Source organism: Coloeus monedula, assembly GCF_965178545.1.
Source record: "Coloeus monedula genome assembly, chromosome: 17".
NCBI lineage: Eukaryota > Metazoa > Chordata > Aves > Passeriformes > Corvidae > Coloeus > Coloeus monedula.
The window spans coordinates 8,012,391-8,032,847 of record NC_138797.1 but is presented as its reverse complement, the minus strand read 5'-3'; the positions used below and the strand labels follow the sequence as shown (position 1 = coordinate 8,032,847).

The following is a 20,457-nucleotide window of genomic DNA, read 5'->3' as shown; positions in this document are numbered from 1 at the left end:
GCCCACTGCAAACATGACCAAAAACCTGTCCATGGTGCCCACTGCACCCTGGTGCCCCCAGGGCCCTCTTCCCCGAGCTGGAGAGAGATAGCGGGGATGATGCCCCGGGCAGGGATCGGGGGGTGATGCCCGCAGCCCCGGCCGGGATCGGGGGATGCTCGGGGATCCTCGGCGCGGGCGGCAGCGCGGGGCCGGCGGCGGGCGGAGCCCCCGGGGGTGGCGGATCGCGGCGCCGCCCCCGGCGCGGACACCGGGGCGGGGCGGGCGGGAGCGCCCGGTGCCGGCGGCGGCGCGGGGGGCGCGGGGCTCCGTCCCCGCCCGAGCGCGGCGCCGCTGCCGGAGGATGAGCTGCGGCCGGCCCAAGGACATGGAAGGTACCGGGCGCGGGCGGGGGGGCTCAGGTGCGCGGCGGGACGCGCTTCCCCCAGCCCTGAACGCGGCGGGCACGGACCTGGGGATCCACTGCATTCGGGGGGCTGCCCTCCATCTCTCCCCGATGCTGTCCCCTCCATCCTGGCGGTCTGTCCGTCCTCCATCCCCCTGTGCTGCCCCCTCCGTGCCGGGCGTCCGTTCTTTATCCATCCCCCGGTGCTGCCCCCCTTCATCCCGGGGGTCTGCCTGCCCTCGATCCCCAGTGCTGTCCTCTCCATCCCGGGAGTCAGTCCCTCCACGCTCCCCTTTACTCTCCCATTCCGGGGAGGGTCTGTCCCCGTGCCCTACCCTTGGTATTGTGGTGTACCAATGAAATGGGCTGGAATATTTGGCTAGAGCAAAGGGATGCAGGTGTGAGGGCAGGGCAGGCAGGCCTGGGGGTGCTGGAGCAGGGCAGGAGCCCTGGGAAGAGCATGTCAAGGTGGAAGGGGGCTCACTGCAGGCAGGGGTGTGGGCTCCCCCTCCTGCATCCTGCCCGGAGAGCCTGTCCAGAGCCACCTGGAGTCCTGTCCGCTGCCCTCACCCCACACTCTCACACTGTCCAACCCTACAGAAATCCCCTGTCATGGGGTGCTCAGGGACCTCTTGGCAGTACCCATGGGAGTCTCAGGAGCATAGATATCTCAAAGGCATACACATTCCCCCCCAAACACTGTGCCCACTCCCTCAGCGTGTGCCCAGGGCACCTATCATGCTGCACAGGGAGGATGGAAAGGACATCTGCCTTTTGTTCCCTTCCTCCTCCGTCCTCGGGAGGCACCAGCAGTGGGCAGCCACCAGCCTGAGCTCTGTCCCTGTGCGGGGCTCCCATCTCATCTCCACAAGCCGAGAATTCAGAGGGAAGCGCTGGGGTGATGCTCACTGCACCCAGGGCCTGAGCCAAGCACACCCCAGGGGAACTTGGAGAGGCTGGAGGGGGTGTCAGTTCTCTTGGAATCTGGTTTCATCTTCCTCAGATCTTAGAGGAAGATTGCTCAGTGCAGGACCTGGTCCATCTTATAGGCATAGCTTCAAAGATGGGATGTGTTGGGGGATCCTACAGAGCATCACTGGAATGATCATCCCCGGAGGCTCCACCAGCACAAGCAGCAGCTCTGCCCTGCACCCAGGTGAAGCCACATGGAAGGGCCAGAGGGGACCAGCACAATGGCAATGCCAACTGAGCTCATGGCTCATGCAGACGCCACTAAAAGCAGGATGAGTTTTTCACAAAGCTGCTCCCTGAATTGAGCAAGTTCCCTGTCCTAGGAGTCCTCAGAGACTTCCCGTCCCATCCACCCTTCACCTGCCTGGAGGAACACAAGAGGGACGACCAGCTCCCCGAATCCACCTGCAATTATAAGCAAATCCCTCACTGTATTTGGTGCTAAATGTCTCTTTCCCTCCCAAATGCGGTGTGATGACCCACCTTTAAGGGTCGTCACACACGGGTAGCCAGGCAAAGCAACGAAGTGATTTCATTCCTTGTGAAGCTTGTTTCAAGCTTCTCCCGTTAATCCCGGGAAGCCTGTCTGACCCCGGGAAGCCTGACTGCCCCCATTGCGGCTGCCTGCAGACATGGCCCCATCTGGAGGGCGGGTCTGTGGGACAACCACACGTGTGATGGCATCAAAGACACATGGATGTTCTGAGGCCATGCTGAGAAGTGGTGGCAGAGGACAGAGCAGGAGTCAGGCAGTCTTTGCTTGTCCAAACACTTGGCTCCCTTCGCTGTGCCCCTGCCTGCTCCTCCTGCAGCTTGGCCGCCTGCCAGCGTGTCCCCCGGGCAGGTCCTGGTCACCCGCGAGCAGGAAAAACCCGCGGAAAGTCCCCTGGCAGCCGGTTTGCTGGTAGTGATCAGCCCGGGCCAACTCAGGAGCCACACAGAAATGCTTTTGCCGGGGGATGCTGCCACATCCTGCCCCGAGGTGCCCACCCCCGGGAGGTTTCCCGTCCCTCTCCCCACCAGCAGCTGCTTCTGCTCTGAGCCTCTCCAGCGCTCACGTTTCACCAGCCATAAAAGTGTCTGGAGAGGGAATGGGAGCGGGAGCAGCGTTGTGCCTGGCGAGGAGAGGGAGCGGCGTCTGTCCCTGCCACCGCTGCAGACCCTGTCCCACCGCCGCTGGTCCCCCTGCGGTGACCCGGCCCTGGCCTCCCGCTCCTGCGTAGCTGGAGAGATGCCCAAAATGGATCAAAGAGCCATGGAAACAAGCCGGCAGCGATTCCCCGGCGGCAAGCAGGCAGTGGGGTGTCACTCACAGGGCGCAGGCAGACGGGACACAGGGACCCTGGACCAGCTCTCAGGGACTTGGGGCAGCGGGGTCACAGCGGCTGTTTGGGGACCTGAGCTGAGCTCTCCCCTCCCCTCCCCACTCCAGCTCGGGCTCGGCCAGCCTGGAAGCTCCTGTATTCCCGTTTCAGGATTCAGCACAGCCTTTGCTCTCCGACCCGCGCTGCCTCTGTGGAAACCCCACTTCTGCCCGGACCCCAACATGACCATAACCATGATGGCTTTGGCCGGGAGCAGGTGCAGCCCCCACTGAGCCCCCGGCCCCTTCCCGTTAAGGTTGTTCAGCACCACGCTCCTTCTTTGTTTTTTCCCCCGCATCCCGGCTGAGGTGACCCCGGTGCTGCCACACTCGTGCCATGGCTCCGCTCGACCCCAGGGCACTTTGATGCCCCCCTAGGCTTCCTGTCCATCCCAGTGCCAGCTGGCCCTGCCGCCGGATTAGGCGGGAGCACGAGAGGAAAGCATCGAGCATCTCTCCGGATCAAACGCCCACGGGGCAGTGGGGAGGGGGTGTAATTCATCCCCCTCTCCGTGTGAGACCGGCTCGGGGCTGCCTGGAGCTGGGATGAGCGTGCAGCCGGTGCTCAGAGGCAGTGGGAGGGAGGCGTTCGGGGGAATCAGTCAGGTGTGGACGAGGTATGAGGGGAGGCAGGGATGGAGCCGCACTCGTGACAGCGGTGCCGAGCGCTCACGCGCATCCCTCCTCCTGCCGAGATGCAGCAGGGTCGGCCATCCCTCTGCTGCGTCTCCACCATCCGCAGCTCGCAGGGACCACCCGAGCCAGGTGAGGGGTCTGCAGGGCATGGCCGGGGGGCTGTGGGGCCAGCGGGCCTGGGGGAAGATGCTGCATGTGCATTCCTGGCCGGAGGGCACAGCCTCCGGCTTAGCAGAGAGGGGCGGAGGGGATGGAGGGCGGCTGGGTGCTCCTGGGGGTGCTGTGGCTACTCCCTGTGCAGGGCAGGGGAAGGAGGGGAGAGCCCGTGTTGGATGTCACCCCCATGTCCCTGCGTGGAGCCAGCCCAGGGCTGTCCTGACACGGGGCTCCTCTGTCCCGTCCTTTCCTTGCTCCAAAATGCTCCCACATGCCCTGCTCAGCAGCTTCCTTCCCGTCCCAAGTCGAGTGCTGCTAGGTGATGGGAAAGTTGGGACCCAAGGGCTGGGCTGGGGGAGCTGAGACTGTGGAGGAGCTGAGACTGTGGAGGAGCTGCTGGAGCCAGGGCCTCTGGGCTGCAGGGTGGCCACTGCCTGCCCCGATTGGGAGCCATGCCCCCGACGCTCCCGGACCTGCCTTTCTTCCCAGCTTGTTTTTCCCTTCGACTTTCACCCCTCTTTCCCATCTGCTCCCACTCCTGCTCCTGCCTCCAGCAGTGTTTGCTGCAGGAGCAGAGGTGCCCATGTCCTGCTGCTGGTGCCAGATGCTCCATAGCTCCCTATGGATATGGGTCCTGCTGATGGCCAGAGCCCCCTTACCTCTACTCCTTGTAGCAGGTCCTGGCACAGCTGAAAGACACAGCTCTGGCACCAACCCCTCCAGACCTGCCAGGTTTATATCCACTGCAGCACCCAGTGGGATGGGCAGTTTCCAGCTAGGAGGTATCCCAGCACAGCTACAGTGCTCGGTGTGCCGGGGACAGGACAGTGGCATCTCAGACATCCTTGGCTGGTGGGAGCACAGCCCACTCTGGTCCTCACCCGATGGGCTCAGGGTGTCTGAGGCTGTTGGAAGTCATCAGAGACATCCCCATCTCCTGGGACAGGTGCAGAGACCACCCTTACCAGTCCTGTCTCTGCTCCCTGCTGAGCCTCTCCACTGATATCCCTCCACCTTGTTTTCCATAAAATCATTCCCCCAGCCATCAGACAGGTCCCCTGCCTCAGTTTCCCCATGGCAATGATTCCTGCTTGGTGTGTTTAAGAAGCAACACTGTGTGATGTGGTCTGGGTATCCTGGGACAACCTTTTCCTGCTCTATTTTGACATTTTTTGTCCAGTTCTCTTTGTCTCTTCTCCTATTGCATAAAGGTGTACTTGAGTGGTCTCTTTGAAACCTCCTCCCTCTTAAAACCCACTAATTAGGAAAACGAACTGCATCAGGGTTTCTCCAGCCCTCCCGCTCTCCCAGGGTGGTTTATCCTGGAAGTGGGTCTCCTTTGGGTGCTGCTCTGCTCTTGGAGGTGGTTCATGACTTGCCTGGTTCCCCGTGGTGGGAGCAGGTGAGCTGGGGGATGCTCTGGTCTTTGCTTCCGCGGATCAGAGCTGCTTATGTCGAGCCGTCTGGCTTTTATCCAGAGCAGACAGAGCATGAGCCCCTAATACCCACTCACCCTCCTCCCACGGCAGCCAGGTCCCTTCAGCCGCCCTCAAGGAAAAGCTTTGCAACCTCATTGCAACCCCAACACCCCCAGCTTGTTAAAACACACGGAATTGGACTTCAATGATCTTTGTGGATCCCTTCCAGCTCAGGATATCCTATGATTCTATGAATAAGGGACAAAAAGCACTTGTGGGTAAATGGCTCTTCGTGGCCATTATTGAAGGGCTGGTGTGTGTTCAGCCATCACTGGGGTGCACAGCAGCTGTCCCCAGGCACCCATGGTCTGTGCTGGAGGACCAACCTATGTTCCCTTCCCCACCAGGCTGCCCAGGGAGGGTTCCTCTGCTCCCCTTCCCTTGGTGATGGCAGTTTGCTGTCAGCCTGGTCCATGGAAAGCAGCTTCCCTTGGCCTCCTTCTGGTGCCTGTCCCAGCAGACTGACAGTAACAAGCAGGAGGTTCTCACCACGTGTCGGGGATCAGCTGTGGGTCCCGCGTCTGCTCGGCTGGCGGGTGTCAAAACAAGCGTCACTCGTGAGGGGTTTGTGTGGGCAAACATCTTGTCGGGTGCCTGCTGGATCCCAGCGCCAGCTGGCAGTTCCTGGGCTGGTGGATTTTCTTCCTGGCAATGGGAAAGGAAGGTGGGAATGGGGAGGTTTTGGAGAGAGGGGCCCACAGCCTTAGTCCAGCAGGTCCTGTGGGGTAGAAAAAGCACTTTTGGGTGCCCAGGCGTGGGGCAGATGGGCACCACGGCCGTCTCTCACCCCCCTTCCCTCTGCAGCCGCCGCTGCCGCCTCTGCTCACTTCAGCTTCTGCCGCAGCCTCCTGGAGCACACGGTGTCGGCCGAAAACCTCAGCTACCGCCTGCAGCGGAACCCGGGCAGCAGCCTCACCTGGCACGACGGCCGCAGCCAGCGCCCCGACGGCGGCCGCACCGTCAAACTCCTGCGGCAGCCGGGCACCGATGGCTCGCAGGTACCCCCACACCCCACCCCGGCGTGCCAAGGGGAACACGGCTCCTTGTGTCTGCCAGATCACGGACACCCCGCAGGAGCATCTCCTCTTTCCCTGCAGGATCAGGCCTTCAAATCTCGTTTTGCTGAAAGTCCTCATGATTATTGGGCATTTATAGTAATATATACAAATATAAAAAGTTAAGTTTTTTCATCAGGCTGCGGGCTGTGCTGGGGTGAACTCTCTGTGTTACCTCCCCTCTGTCTCCCACTTCCCCTCTGTGCATCACCTGCCTTCCCACCTGGAAGGCAATGTTAATGCAATTTTGCAGTAAATGTGCCAGGACCAAATTCTTTATAATGCCTTAAAATCGCTGAGTGTTTGGGTCTCTCTCTTAGCCAGGTTTCGGGCACTGTCTTCCTAAAATTTGAAACTTCATTGTTCTATGGAGGCTGTGAGCCAAAGGTTTCCATCCATTCACTGCCACACAGCCACAGGAAGGAGCTTCATCCCTGCAAGTTGCTCTTTGCAGTGCCCAGGGATGGCTTCCACCCCCCCGGTTCCCCCAGCCACCTCCTGCTTCCCTGCCAGAGCAGCCTCCCAGCCTTCCTGCCTGCTCTCCTCCACACTGGCGCTCGATATTCACGGCTGAGAGTTTTATCAGAGAGACAGCGCGGCTCAGCCGGCTGGAAAACGACCCCATGATCCCTTACACCTCCCCTGCCCCTCTGGGGAGCGCAGGGGCTCGCCTGGAGACCCTCCATGGGAAGCGGGGAATGCGCGCCGAGCAGGCAGCGCAGGGTTTAGGGATGCTGGGATGGCCCCCGGTGCAGGGCCGTGTCTGATGAGTGATGTGCGCGCAGCCGTGTGCGTGCCCAGGGAAATTGCCAGTTGTTTGCCACCTCTTCCCCCGCGCCTCGGAGGGTTAGTTGGATAATAGCTGTGGGAGGCTCTCGGTGAGCTCCCCGGAAGCTGGTTGTTATTCCCCCCAGCCCCTCCGCTTCTCATCATCACTCGTTAGTGAATCCAGAGCAAATCGCCGCCTCCTCCTCCTCCTGCCCACTGCACGCTCTCCGGCACGCTCAGCCGAGTGTGAAGGAGCCGCACAGCCGGCGTGGGCTGGGACTGCTCCTGCAGGCAGGCGACTCCCGGGATGCGTCTGGTGGAGCCGGGCAGCAGCCGGGGTCTCCCCCAACGGTGAGGGTTTGGTTTGGAAACTGCATCATCTGCACTGTCTATCGGATTTCCATCTGCTTTGGAGACAGACTCCTTAGTTATCAATGTACAGCCTCCCAGCTTTGCCTTATTCCCTCTTGCTTGAATGTTCCCAACGAGCTCTGCTTGAGGAAAAGTTCCTTTCCAAGCTCAAATGCTCCCCTGGGCACAGGCAGCAGCCCTACCAGGCTGGCTGGGCTCCATGGCAATGGCTGGCACGGGTCAGGGAACTCATCCCAGGCCCTGCTGCCCTCCACTGCCTCCTCTGCAGCATTTCTCAGGAATGTGTCATTAGTTTCAGTAACTGCGAGATATCTGGAGTCCCTCTTACACTACTTATCCCTGCTCCTATATTAGACATGCTTAATTAGCCAGCGTTCACATGCAGAGGTTGATGTTGGCACACCGCAGGCCACATGCTGTCGACCTTTCCCTTGCCGTGTGTCCTGCATCAGCTGCTGTTCCTGCTCTGTCCCTGCTGTGTCCTGGGCATGGGTGAGCCCTGGCAGTCCAGTCCCCTTGCACTGTGGGAAGCAGGGACCCATTTTCCACCCCAACTTGATCCAGCCTAGGACAGCCCCAGCAGCTTGGGCACAAGTGGATGCTTTGGAGCGGCAATGTTTGCTGGTGCTGCTCAAGGATGAAGTCTCAGCGTCACCAGCAGTGGAGAGCTCACCAATCTCTCCTGGGTGCTAAAAGCAGGGACAGGGAGATTCCTGCATCCTCCAGCCCCATTTCTCAGCCAGCTTGGAGGATTCACTAGGAGAAGCAAGCTTGTTCCCCTGCAGTCACAGCTCAAGATGTATGATTTGGTCCATACAAGATGAATCCAGGCTGCAACAACCTTGCAATGCCAGAATGGCTGAGATGGGGGAGAGAAAACGGAGTTACCGAGTGGCTCAGGGTGAGACTGGCCACTGCAGCAGATAGCTGGAGGGAGGGAAGGTGGGATGGAGGGATGCTGTCAGATAAGCCCCGTCTCCCTGTGGGCATAACTTGGTACTATGCATGGCATAGCCCAGCAGGTGGTAGAGGGTGACCAGGGCACACTCGTGTGCTGGGGACTGTGACCGTGCTTTATCCTGGGTGTCTCTGGACACAGCAGCACCCCAAGAATGGTCTGTGGGTTTCAGAGGTGGCCTCAGACACCTGCAAGGCTGCAGGACTTTGTTGTGATCAATCAGCTCAGTGTTGAAGGGGATTGAGAGAAAGGGAGAGTCCTTCCTGCTCCAGGGCACCAGCTGGCTGCCAGCTGCTTTAATGGGGACTTCTGGTGGGGATGAGTTTGCACCAATATCAACATCTGATGGGGATGGCTTTGCACCAGTTCCCGCTGTCCTGCGGGATCTCACGGGCTTCATCCCCACTGAGAGCTGCCAGAAAATGCCCATTTCTGCCTAGCGAGGGGGGAACCCTGAGGACCCCCCAGGACATCTCCTGAGCCTGTGCAATGCTCTGCTGGGCTTGGAGATGAGTAGGGGAGGGGAGCTGGGTCTCTTGTCTGCAGCAGGAGGGCTGGAAAGTTTGAAGTGTTGGCTCTATATACAACACAACAATGAGCTTGACCTTCCATGCCTACTCTCCCTGCCTCCCTCACTGGTTCCTCTGATTTCAGAGTGAGCCCAGAGACTCCAGAGGGTGTGGAGTTGAAGTCTGTCAGCATCACCACATGCAGCCAACCAGCATCTCCCCCATACCCATAGACTGACCTCTGTTTTCCTCCTTGCAGGGTTGAATCCCACTAATGCCCTTCCCTCCCACTCCCCTCAGGTCCGTGGCTGTGACCACTATGGCATCTACCACACCAGCCCCACGCTGGGCAGCCTGGTCAAGCCAGTGGTGCTGTGGACCCAACAGGATGTGTGCAAATGGCTGAAGAAGCACTGCCCACACAACTATCTCATCTACGTCGAGGCGTTCTCCCACCACGCCATCACAGGTACAGTGCAACCTCTGGACTGTTTGCTGTTGGATGTGCTCCTGGGAAAGGCTGGCTGGACGTTCGTGGTTCAGGAGATGGACATACCCGCCATTTCGGTCCCCTCTCCCCATGAGCTGCAGCCAGGGTGAGAGCAGGGGACACAGCGATGCTGACCCAGGCTGGGCAGGAGGCATCTGCCACCAGGGTGAGCTCCAGGACAGGCTGGAGGTTGTTTAAAATGATAAATTGGTTTGTTAAATGGGGAAGGGTCTTCTCATCACCTAGATTAATATAATAACAATATCCTTATAGTTTTTTAAATACTGAACATTTTTGCTGAAGAGAAAAATCTCTGCCCAGTTGGAGTCCAAGTTACAAAAGTCTTTGTCCAGGCCTGAATCCAGCTCCCAACCAAGTCCTTTGAGGAGACTCACCTCTACGACCTGCTCTCTCCCCTTTGCTCCCTGGGGACAGTGGCTTTCACCTCTGTGTGAGAGCATCATTCCAGTCCAACTTCAACATGTGCAAGGCCAGACTGAGCTCTGCCAGGGCCAGAGGACAGTGGCAGGGAAGTGAGGGCAGCAGCTGCCTGGGGGGGATGCAAAATCCTAATGCAAGAGCTCAGCCAGCCAGCCCTTGCTCAGGCAACAAAGACAGCATTAGCAAGTGTACGCTGGGAAACAAGGACAAAAGCTGGTTTAAAATCCCTCGCCTAATAGCCCCAGACTGGAAGGAAGCGGCTCGGTGGGGACTGGAGCGCTAATGCGTTGTGATGGGCACCCCCCATTCCCCCGGGACGACCAGCCTGCGTGGGGACCCTGCACTCGGAAAACATCTCCTCATGTGGGAGGTGGAGCGGAGAAATGGAAAGCTGCTGCCTGCGGGGATAGGTTACATGATTGGTGCCGGTACCTGTCAGAGGCTGGGGACATGAGCTGCCACCCAGCACTCTCTGAAAGTGAGGTCATGAACCAGAGTGGTTTCAGTTGGAAGGGACCTTAAAGCTCATCTCATTCCAGCCCCCTGCCATGGGCAGGGACACCTTCTGCTAGACTAGGTTTCTCTAAGCCTTTTCCGGCCTGGTCTTGAACACTTCCAGGGATGGAGCAGCCACAGCTTCTCTGGGCACCCTGTACCAGGGCCTTACCACCCTCCCAGGGATGAATTTCTTTCCAATATCCACTTTAACCCTATCCTCTGCCAGTCATTCCCCCTCGTCCTGTCACTCCATGCCCTACTTCAGGCAGTGAGAGAGCACTCCCTCCTCATTCCTCCGTGCTGATGGGCTCCCCTTTGTGTAGCCCTTTCCTGGAGCCATTCCCCCACTCCATGGGTCTGGTTGGGCACCGAGTGATTCCGTGTTTGCAGGCCGGGCGTTGCTGCGGCTGAACGGGGAGAAGCTGCAGCGCATGGGGATCACACTGGAGACGCAGCGCCAGGAGGTCCTGCAGCAGGTCCTGCAGCTCCAGGTGCGCGAGGAGGTCCGGAACCTGCAGCTGCTCAGCCAAGGTAGGGCCAGCAGGGCAGGGGGAGGCTCCAGCGCTGGGCTATGGCACACGGGGATGGGCTGTGGTGTACAGGGCCAGGCTGCCACACACAGCCCAAAATCCGTCAGTGTCAGTGGCATTTTGCACGGAAGGGAAGAGATTCTCCGGGGCTGGCAGTGGGTGAGCTGCAATGTGCCACCCTGCAGGCTGTTTATTCCTTCCTCTCCCACCTTGTTCCAGCTTCTTTTGGAAATGTCTCCTAGCTGATCCGTCTGTTTGGCAGATTGCACCAACACTGTGAACCGAGCTCCGCTGGGATGGGCCGTGCACCGCCGATATGAGACCTGAGCCACACGCTTGGAATAAGAAGAGACAGCTTCCCAGACACTCCGGGGCTCCTCTCCTGCTTCTTCCTTCTCTTTCTTTTAAAGGAATACATTCCTGTGCAGGGATGGAAGGTTTCTTCCAGCAGACGTGGCTCTTGGCTGGAGGAAAATCAGCAAACCAGCTGCTGGGACAGATGATGAACTTCCATCCACCTGAGCCTGTCGGTTCACAGGGAAAGAGATGGAAAAAAGGAGATGGCAAAAGGCAGGGATCAGCACTGTGGAGAAAGGGAACGCGGTGATTCCAGGGACAGCTCGAAGCCATGTGCAGGACACTGAAGCATTATGCACTTGGGCAACATCCCAGCACCCGGCAACTCGTGTCCTTGCCTCGGAGCTTATTTAGGGAGCTTTGGTTTCCTCATCAGACTGGGCTGTATTCCAGCATCTGGGGAGGTGACGTTATCAGTAGCAAATAAGATGATACAGTCAGCCAAAAAAATTCAAAGCAGGGCCAAGACCCCAGCACCCGGCTCCACTTGGTGAGTTAAAAAGGGAGCTGAGTCATCAGAGCTGGAAAATCTGGGAGTAAAAGCAGGGTGGATGCGCCTGGAGGGTGCCATGGCCTGGAGGAAGCTGTGCCAGGAGCTGATCCTTCATCCACGGGCAGACAGGGGAGCCCCTGCAGGGGCTGTGGGGAGCAAGCAGGGGGGTGCTGCTGGGTGGTGCTGGGTGGTGCCCAGGGTGAGGCTGGGGAATCACTGGGTGCCAGGTCCTCCCCAGCCCTCATGCCCAGCCCTGCTCTGCTCCATGCTCCCACCAGCTCTGCAGAACTCTGCTCATCCAGGCATTGGCAGGTTCTTGTCCTGACTTCCTGCCCAAGGGCTGGCAGTGGTGTCACCAAAGCCAGGCACCTTCCTGATGACCTTCACCATTATTTATGGTGAAAGTGTTTGCTGTTACACACCCTGCCCCCCAAACTCTCCCATATAGAGCTACAGATTGCCCTTGTGGGCAGATAAGGAAAATCCATGTGTAAATCAGGATTTTGGGCCGAGGTGGATGCTGTCACCTCCCCACATTCCACCTCAAGTGATGAGGGTAGGGCTGTGGGTCATGGGGGGTCCAGAAACAGCAGCACCCTAAAACCCCTGGGGCATTGGGATGTGGAGGCAGGTCACAGTGCCCCCTGGCCGGGCACCCTCCTGCCTGCTTCTCTGCTGGTAATAAATTAGAGACTGTTATTTTAACTCACTGCTCTTCTGACTCTTCCCACACCTGAACCTGCGCTGCAAATATGGTCCCTCTGGTCCTTCCGGGGACGGTCAGGAGATGTCTACAGCCCTAAATCCCTCCACACTGGGCTGAACATGAAGCCTCCAATTTTCCAAAATCCAAATTTTCTCCAGAAAGGCATAGTCTGATTGGTGCCTGCAGCTGAGTGATCCAGACCATGCAGCCAACACATCCCCTCTCTGCCTGTGGGTCAGGGGTCTGAGACCCTCAGCTCTGTCTGCAGGGAAGCAGCTCCAGGGCCCTGCTGTGTGTAGCCCCTGGTACCCCAGGATACAGGAATTAGAATTTCCTCCTGTTTCCATACTGACCTTTTCAAATATGCAGCAAAATTCGCTCTTCTCACCTCATTGGAGACTCACGAGCAACAGAGCTGGGAGAATTTATTGAGTTTGAAGAAAAGGAAAAAGAAGCCAGGAAAAAAGTCCATCTTCCCCACGGTGGGGTTTGTTTCTGTCCTGCTGGGGAGTCCGGGGGGAGCAGTGGGAGAGGTGGAGAAGCACAGGGAGCTGGGGGGTGGCCGGGGGCACCAGAAACCTGAAGAGCAGAGGACGGCTGCGGGTGTCTGCACATCGTTAGAGGGAGGCGCTGAGCTTCACTCCAGAGCTTGGGAGTCACACAGGGAGAAATGTCTTCTCCAGGCTCCAGCTGGGCTCATGCGGTAAGCTGGTGGAGATTTGGCTTGGAATGCAGCTGGGGTGCACAGAGCCCAGGTGCACAGCTGGGGCTGCCTTGGAGTCCCTGGAAAAGGCAGGGTCCCCCCCCCCAGAGCCTGCCTCAAAGCCCGGCTGCCCCTTGCTGTGCTCCTGAGGATGCTCTGGCTCCCTCCAGCTCCTAAGCATGTAAGAAAGGAGGCAGAGAAGAAAGCAGAAACCCCACCAGCTGCACTCGGCCAGAGCATGGCCCCTGTTCAGGTAACTTTCTGAGACCCACCAGCACAGGATGGGGCTGGAGGAACTGGGTGAAACAATATTCCCAGGGCTGGCAGGAGGATGCTCTCCTGCCCCCAGTCCCCTGCGCTGTGTCTTCATTCTGGTGAGGATGGCGATGGTGAGAGCAGAGCCATCTTTCCAGGCCGGCTCTGAACTACTGCTCTGGCAGTGTCTGGTGCCACCTAATGCCCATGGCTTGTCCAAGAAGCACCCAGGACTCTGCCCAGGGCAGCAGGGAAGCATCTGGAGCAGCCCTGACATGGTTTTGCCTTCTGTAGCTCTGGGCATACAGCAAAATCCATCTGCATGGTGGATCCAAGGAAGGGCAGTCCTCCTCACAGGCGAGAACTTGGAGTGGTGAGTACTGCACCAGGACCCTGGGAACTGGAGGCAGATACTGCTCGGGATCCTCTTGAACTGAGACACAGCTTGGTCACTCCTCATCTTTTGCTGAGCAAGAAAAATACCTTCTATTTGTCCAGCACTTATCTGCCAGCGATATTCCAGGCACTGCCCCAAAACAAACAGCACCAACAATGAAACACAGATGAATCAATTCATGCAATATTAAAAGCAGACAACAATTAAAGTAAACAGAAAACCCCAGCAAGCATCAGTCAGTCCCTTGAAGCAGGCAGGAGGATGCAGGCAGCAGCACCAGGCACAGGGGCAGGTGATGGCCACACAACTCCTGTCTCTGATGAATTTTTTTGCCACTTCGTTTGGTGGATTTTTTTTGCAGTAGGAGGGCCAATGTGTCACTGGCATCAGGAGTTATGTTCAGCATCTTCTTGTTGTAGAAAGGAACAATTCAGCAATCCCTTCCCAGTGGCAGAGGCAGTTTGAAGATTCCAGAAAGGTTTTCAAGCAGAAAATAAAAAAGCCAGCAGAGATGCCCATAGAAAATGCATGCAAATTTGTCTGAGTAATTACTGAGCCTGGCTTGATGATGTAAACACCTCCAGCTCTGAAGCACTGCTGATTGTGGCTCTGATGCAGGGAATGCTCCCCATTCCTCTGACACTGAAATTCACGCCTGGTGCTGAAGGCAGCCTGTGCTGCCCCTGGCTGAGGGGGGTGGGAGGACACGGTGTGCTGGGCACAGGGGTGGCAGCGCCTGCAACTGGCTCTGCTGAGTTGGAGCCGGTTAAAATTGGAATGCCTGTCCCCAGTGGATTGCATGCTCCATCTAATTAGGACCCTGTCATCCCATCAGGTGCACAGGGAGGATTACAAACCACCCCAAGTCGTTGGAAGGGAAGCTTGATACGAGCAATGTGTGCTGGCAGCCCAGAAAGCCAACCCTGTCCTGGGCTGCATCCCCAGCACCAAGGCAGCAGGAAGGGGGGTTTCTCCCCCTCTCCGCTGCTCTGGAGGGACCCCACCTGCAGTGCTGCCTCCAGCTCTGGGAATTCCAACATCAGAAGGATGTGGAGCTGCTGGAGTGAGTTCAGAGTACAAATACAAAGATGCTTCAAAGGCTGGAGCACCTCTGCAATGAAGACAGGCTGAGAAATCTGGGGTTGGTAAACCCGGAAAAGAGAAGGTTCTGGGGAGATCTTAGAGCAATTTTCCGTGCCTAAAGGAGCTCTAAGAGAGCTGGAAGGGGACTTTGAACAAGAGCATGGAGTGACAGGACAAGGGGGAATGGCTTTCAACAGGCAGAAAACAGCGTTAGGTTGGATATTAGGAAGAAACTCTTCCCTGTGAGAGTGGTGAGGCCCTGGCACAGGCTGCCCAGAGAAGCTGTGGCTGCCTCATCTCTGCAAGTGTGCAGCAGCCTGGAAGGGCTGTTTGGGTGCTGCTCCAAGTCAGAGCATCCCAGGGAAGCGTGAGGCACCAGCGTGTAGCAGGGGGACAGTGAAACAGCGACTCCTGGGATGCTTCAGCAGCCACATCCCAGCGCTGGCACACCTCCATCTACCTCATTCCACAGCCCTGGTCCCCATCCATCTGCCTGGTGCTGGAGGACAAGACAGGTCTTGGGAACACACACACAGACTCTCACGGTGATGGCAGCAGAAGTCTTCTGCCCCAGTATGTTCTTGCTGCACATCCAGGACTAATCAATCTTGATTCATTGCTAATGAACTTGAAAACAGTGTTGGGATGGATCAGGTGCCACTCAGGGTGAGATGGATAATATAATTAAGATTTCCTCAAAGGTCCCGTTTTTCTTACCTTGTTAATTAAGCTGATGTGGGGCCCTCCATGCAGAATGCATAATGAGAGGCTGCCAAGACAGAGATGGCTGTTAATGGGAGGTGATACAGGGGGGAAATCTGGCCTTGACTGCAGGGCTGGAGATATTTGGGCAACTCTTTGGGGGTTTGGTTCCCCAGAGCAGCCAAGAGCTGATCTCTGCTGAGAACTCACAACATGCTTTGCACAAATGCATTTGGAGCACACAGGGCAGAGCGTGCAGTCACAGGGATGCAGGTGGAGGTGTGTGGGCTCATCCCTGTTTGCTGGAGGCTGAGCATGGTAGCAGAGTGTGCAGCTTCCCAAAGCACAGCCCAGGGTGAGGGGACAGGGCATTTCCTGCAGAAATCCATGAGCAGCCCTGTGGCCTCAAGGAGCAACTCACGTGCCAGGGCTGGAGCCTGTGGTGCAAGAAGGGGAAGCTGCTCCACTCCCCATGGCCCAGGCATGTTTTTGGTACTTGCACTCTGGTGGTGACTTATGACAATGAATTAATGGCCTCTTAATAAGGGTGACACTTTTCTTAATTAGAAAGTATCAGAGCAGGGATAATTGCTTCATTTCATTTTGTTCCCCTATACTACTTCCTTCCTTTTTGGTCCTCATTCTCAGCTGCTGGATGCCCTCTGAATGCTCTGCCTCCCTGGAACCAGTAACACTCCCAGGGACTGTGGGCATGACACAGAGGCAGGAAAGATGGAGAGAAGTGAGTGTGGGTATGGCTGTGGAGCTTTCACTGGGACAAGGATGGAGAGGGGTGGGTGTAGATCCAGCTATGGTGGTGCCGCTTTCACCAGGGTGGTGCCAGGTTTGCAGCAGTGCCAGGTGCTGGCAGCACCTGGGCAGGGTCAGAGCAGGTCCCCAGCTGTTTTTGCTGGGGTTGGTGGGACATGGGACTGCCTGGCATGGATGGAGAAAGGGGAAGGCAGCATCCACAGGCTTGAAGCCACTGGAGGTAGGCAGCAAGTGGTGGGACTTGGGCAGCCCAGGGAAGGCGACAGAACTGAGATAAACAGTTGATCCAAAAGGAGCATCAGTTGGGTCGACCAGAGCTGTTCCCCAGCATGGATGCACCAGCAGCTTTGCTGCAAAACCAAGTTGAACATCCACAGCATTTCTCTTGGGCCTTTTTTGGAAAGGCAAGTTTGGGGTTTGGTTTTGATACAACATTCCCAGGCAGCACATTTGCACATGCTGTTACTGGGGCCTCCAGGAGAATCCTTCACATCCCCCACTGAAAATGAGCCACTTCACTTCCCATCAGAGGATGCCTTTTCTAAAACTAGGAAGGATTTGATGAAGCCGCATAGCCTCATCACCAGTCCTGTCCTGCATCCCCACAGCTCCCACTGCCCTCCATGGGGTTGTTGGTGCCCCAGAGACCTGAGCCCCCAGCTTGGGATGGGTCCCCATGGGACATGCCCCCCATGTTGCTAAAACCCTGTAAACCATAAACAGCAGCCTCAGGGCTCCTGGGAGCCTCATTCCTCCTTGAGGCAGGAGCTTTTCCCCCCTTAACCTTCCTTCTTTGCACTGCAACCATTTTGCTTTGTCGCCATATCTAAAATCGAATCTGTTTGGATTTTCTCTTGCTCTTCTTTTTTTTCCCCTTTTGCTTACATTTGCTGAGTGCATTCAAGCACAGGGAGGGGGGGAAAAATAATAAAAAAAATCCATCAGCATAATTCCTGGCTGTCGGAGTGATGGCGGGCTCCGGTTTCCAATCAGCGGCCCAGGCTGCGGAGCAGCGTGCGGGAGGAGGCTGGGGCTGGCCCGGATGCTGCCGCACAAACCAGCTGCAAATCCCTCTTTGTTCGGGAATCACTCTCCTTCAGCCAGACCAGCCTCTGCACAGCCCGTCCTGCAGATGTGTGAGCATGTGGCTGCTCCAAGGGGCTTTGTCCCCCTGCCACTCCAAGGATAAAGGGGATCCAGCAGCCAGCTGCGATCCTTTATCCCAGGATAAAGCCTTGGGAGATAGGGAATGTTGAGTCTCCCATGCTGGATCTGGGCATCAGTCATGTCCTTTCCTTCACCTGTCTCTGTGCCTGGTGCACAGGGCTCAGCAGTCATGGGCTGAAGTCTGCACTCCCAGCGCTCCCAGTGCTCCCAGTCCCACGCATTGAGCATCTCACCATCCCAGCAGTGGAGATGCTGGCCCTGCACAGCCCCATATGGACAGCAGTTAGTGGGAGTTTTTGGGATGTCTCCAGAGCAGCAACACATGGAAGAGGCTCTCCAGACCCAGCACACATTTTATTCTAACAGACTTAAGAGTCTGAAAGGTGGGCAGCCCATGGGTCAGACACTGGCACATGTTGCCCAGAGAAGCTGTGGATGCCCCATCCCTGGAAGTCTCCAAGGCTAGGTTGGACGGGGCTTGGAGCAACCTGGTCTAGTGGAAGGTGTCCCTGCCCGTGGCATGGGGAATGGAAATAAAGAGTCTATAAGGTCCCTTCCAACCCAAACCATTCTGGGATTCCATGATCCTAAAATGTGCTTTTAAGTTAATTTTGAAGTGTAAATGCCCCATCAGCCAGCCCCATTCTGGGCAAGGGGCATTGTCCTGCCTCCAGGTCCCAATATCCCGAGAGGATCTGCATCCAGAAAACCAGATTATTTCCTGCCTTTCCTTAAACGGTGTTTTTTACATTTGTGGAGTTTTAAACTCTTGGCCAGGTGTTTTTACAAGCCAGAACTGACCCTTGTTGGGGATACCCAAATTGCTGCTGGGTTGGGGTGGAGGTCACTGTGTTGGCTGCATCCTGACAGGCACAGGGCAGCTCCGGGAGATCTGCTCAGCACCAGCACGAGAGGCTGGAGAAGCAATGTCAGGACTGCATGTAAGATGGCAGCACCTAGCTGATACAAGCTATGTAATTGTTTTTTCCCTCATCTCCTCTTCCTGGGGTCCATATCAATTTAATTTACATGCTCAATGGCTTGGACTGCTTCATCCCCACTGCCAAGCACCTTCTCCAGCATTTACAGTTGCAGTGTGTGCTCGGCTGTCACTCCTTGGCCTCCTTCTGCCTCGAGTGGTGGCAACAGTGGGAACGGTGGGAACAGTGACCAGAGGGCCAGAGCACTGAGGAATCACCACGTGACTCCCTCCACAGCATCATGCTGGTTTGAGAGGACGAGCTCTCATCCACAACCCACCTCTGCAACAAAGCCACGGTGCAAGAGGAGATGTGATGGTTTCCTGTGAGCACATGGAAGAAGGCAGCACCACTGCCCCTGTTGCTCTTCCTCCTCCTCCTCCTGCCTTTCCCAGCACAGCTCTTCATGTGAAACAAAGCACTCCTCAGCATCTGCTCAACATTTGCTGTTCTTTTCAAGTCCATTCATTGGCCCCCTCTGCTCAGTGGAGCCTGAAAATAACAATAGAGGGTGCCTTGATATTGCATCATTTTGAGAGGTTCGTACCTCATCCAGCCCGTGGCTGCCTGCTCCCCCTGCCCCTGTCAAACCCCAGGGTGGCTAGGCTCCCCTATCTCCCCTTGCCCTCATCCCGTTCCTGGAGATGCAAAATTGTGCTTTGTGGATGCAGAAAATGAACATGGTGGCACTTTTGCACACGTGGAGCAGCTGCCAGGATGAGCAATGGACACTGCTTACAGTGAGAAGGGGACCTCGAAAGTACCGAAGGTGCTGCCTGGTCCCAGCAAGCACGTGGAGCTGCCCAGTAGCCACCCTCAGGCAGCCGAGCTCTCCCGGGAGGCAGCTCGCTGGCTGGGAAGCGAGGCCGCCTTGGATATGCCTCATTTTATACAAAGAAGGTGGGTTGTGCCTGTCCCTCCCATCCTGCTGAGCACCCTCCGCTCCACCGATAATCATACCTAGCAATTACACCGAGCTTTCCCTGCTCTCTGCAGACGTTAATTAAGCTCTTTTCCCGCAATGGAGACAAAGAGGGGAAAACCGCGGGGAAACTCCCGGCTTGGGCTGGGCTTTTTTTTGCACAACTGTGCCACAGGGCCTCCCAGTTCCCGGCAGCCCCGCAGGAGCCACGCACCGGTGATGGCAGGCAGGGTGGCCCTGACAGCAGTGGTTGCTCTGGGTTCTGCTCTCACTTGGCAAAATTTATGTGATTTTCCCTCATTTCTGGGCTACTGCTGGATCCTGGTGTGGCTGTGTACTCCCGCAGCCAGTAACCGAGGCTGGCTCTGCCCTGAGGCACCTTCCCAGGTGCCACCAGCTCTACAGGGGTGACATCCCAAGCCTGCGTGCTGGGAAAGTGTCCCATGGACATCGCAACAGGCTCACACCCAGCATCATTCCCAGGGGGTTGAGGTGGCTTTACAAGGGGACCTGGAGCACCCTGGGTTTAGATGGATTGATGGATGGGGAGGGCATCCTGCCTGCACTTTACGGGCAGGATGCTGAACAGGACACCCTGGAAAGAACAGTGACATGCAGGACACTACCAACACCTTGGAAGGTGGGATGATGAGCAGGACACCCTGGAGCAGAGGACAACGAGCAGGGCACCTTGTCGGGCAGAACGACAGGCAGGTCATCCTGTCCGCACGTTGGAGAACAGGGTAAGGGGAAAGGTGTCCTACCTACGACCTGGAGGGCAGGACAACAGGCAGAACACCCTGGAGGGGAAGATGACAGGCGGGACACTCAGTGCCTACACCCCGGAGGGCAGGAGGACGGGCAGGACACGCTGCCTGCAGCCCGGAGGGTGTGACGGAGGGCAGACACCTTTGGAGGTGCGGATGGGAGCTCCGCACCCTGCCCGCATCCCGCAGAGGCAGCGCAGCGCAGTCCTGCCCGCACCGGGTCCGTCCGCACCTGCCCAGGTCAGCCCGGTCCGGGGGGCACTGCCCCGTCCCGCCCTCCCGGGGCGGCGCCCCCGCCCGTCCTCCCGGTGCCGATCCCGGAGCCGATCCCGGAGCCAGGCGAGGCCGGCGCGGCCCGGTGGCGGCGGTGAGGGGCGCGGGGCCGGGCGGGCCGGGCCGGGCCGGGCCGGGCCGGGCGGGGCGGGGAGCGCGCATGAGCCGCGGCGGTGGCGGCGAGGGGCGGGCGGGAGCGCGGCAGCGGAGCGCGGCGCTGCCGCGGGTGTGGGCGCGCCGGGAGCCCCGCACGGCGGCCCGGGGGCGGCG

At 57.7% G+C, this 20,457-nt stretch overlaps 1 protein-coding gene across 1 annotated transcript; it reads left to right on the top strand.

Moving 5' to 3' along the window:
- Positions 1 to 3,339: 3,339 nt before the first annotated feature.
- Positions 3,340 to 10,938, top strand: SAMD10 (sterile alpha motif domain containing 10; the record flags this gene model as incomplete). Its single annotated transcript, XM_082292754.1, is given in 6 exon segments — positions 3,340 to 3,395; positions 3,397 to 3,485; positions 5,795 to 5,988; positions 8,953 to 9,121; positions 10,472 to 10,612; positions 10,874 to 10,938. Coding segments are annotated over 6 exon segments (714 nt in total).
- Between the last annotated feature and the right edge of the window lie 9,519 nt (positions 10,939 to 20,457).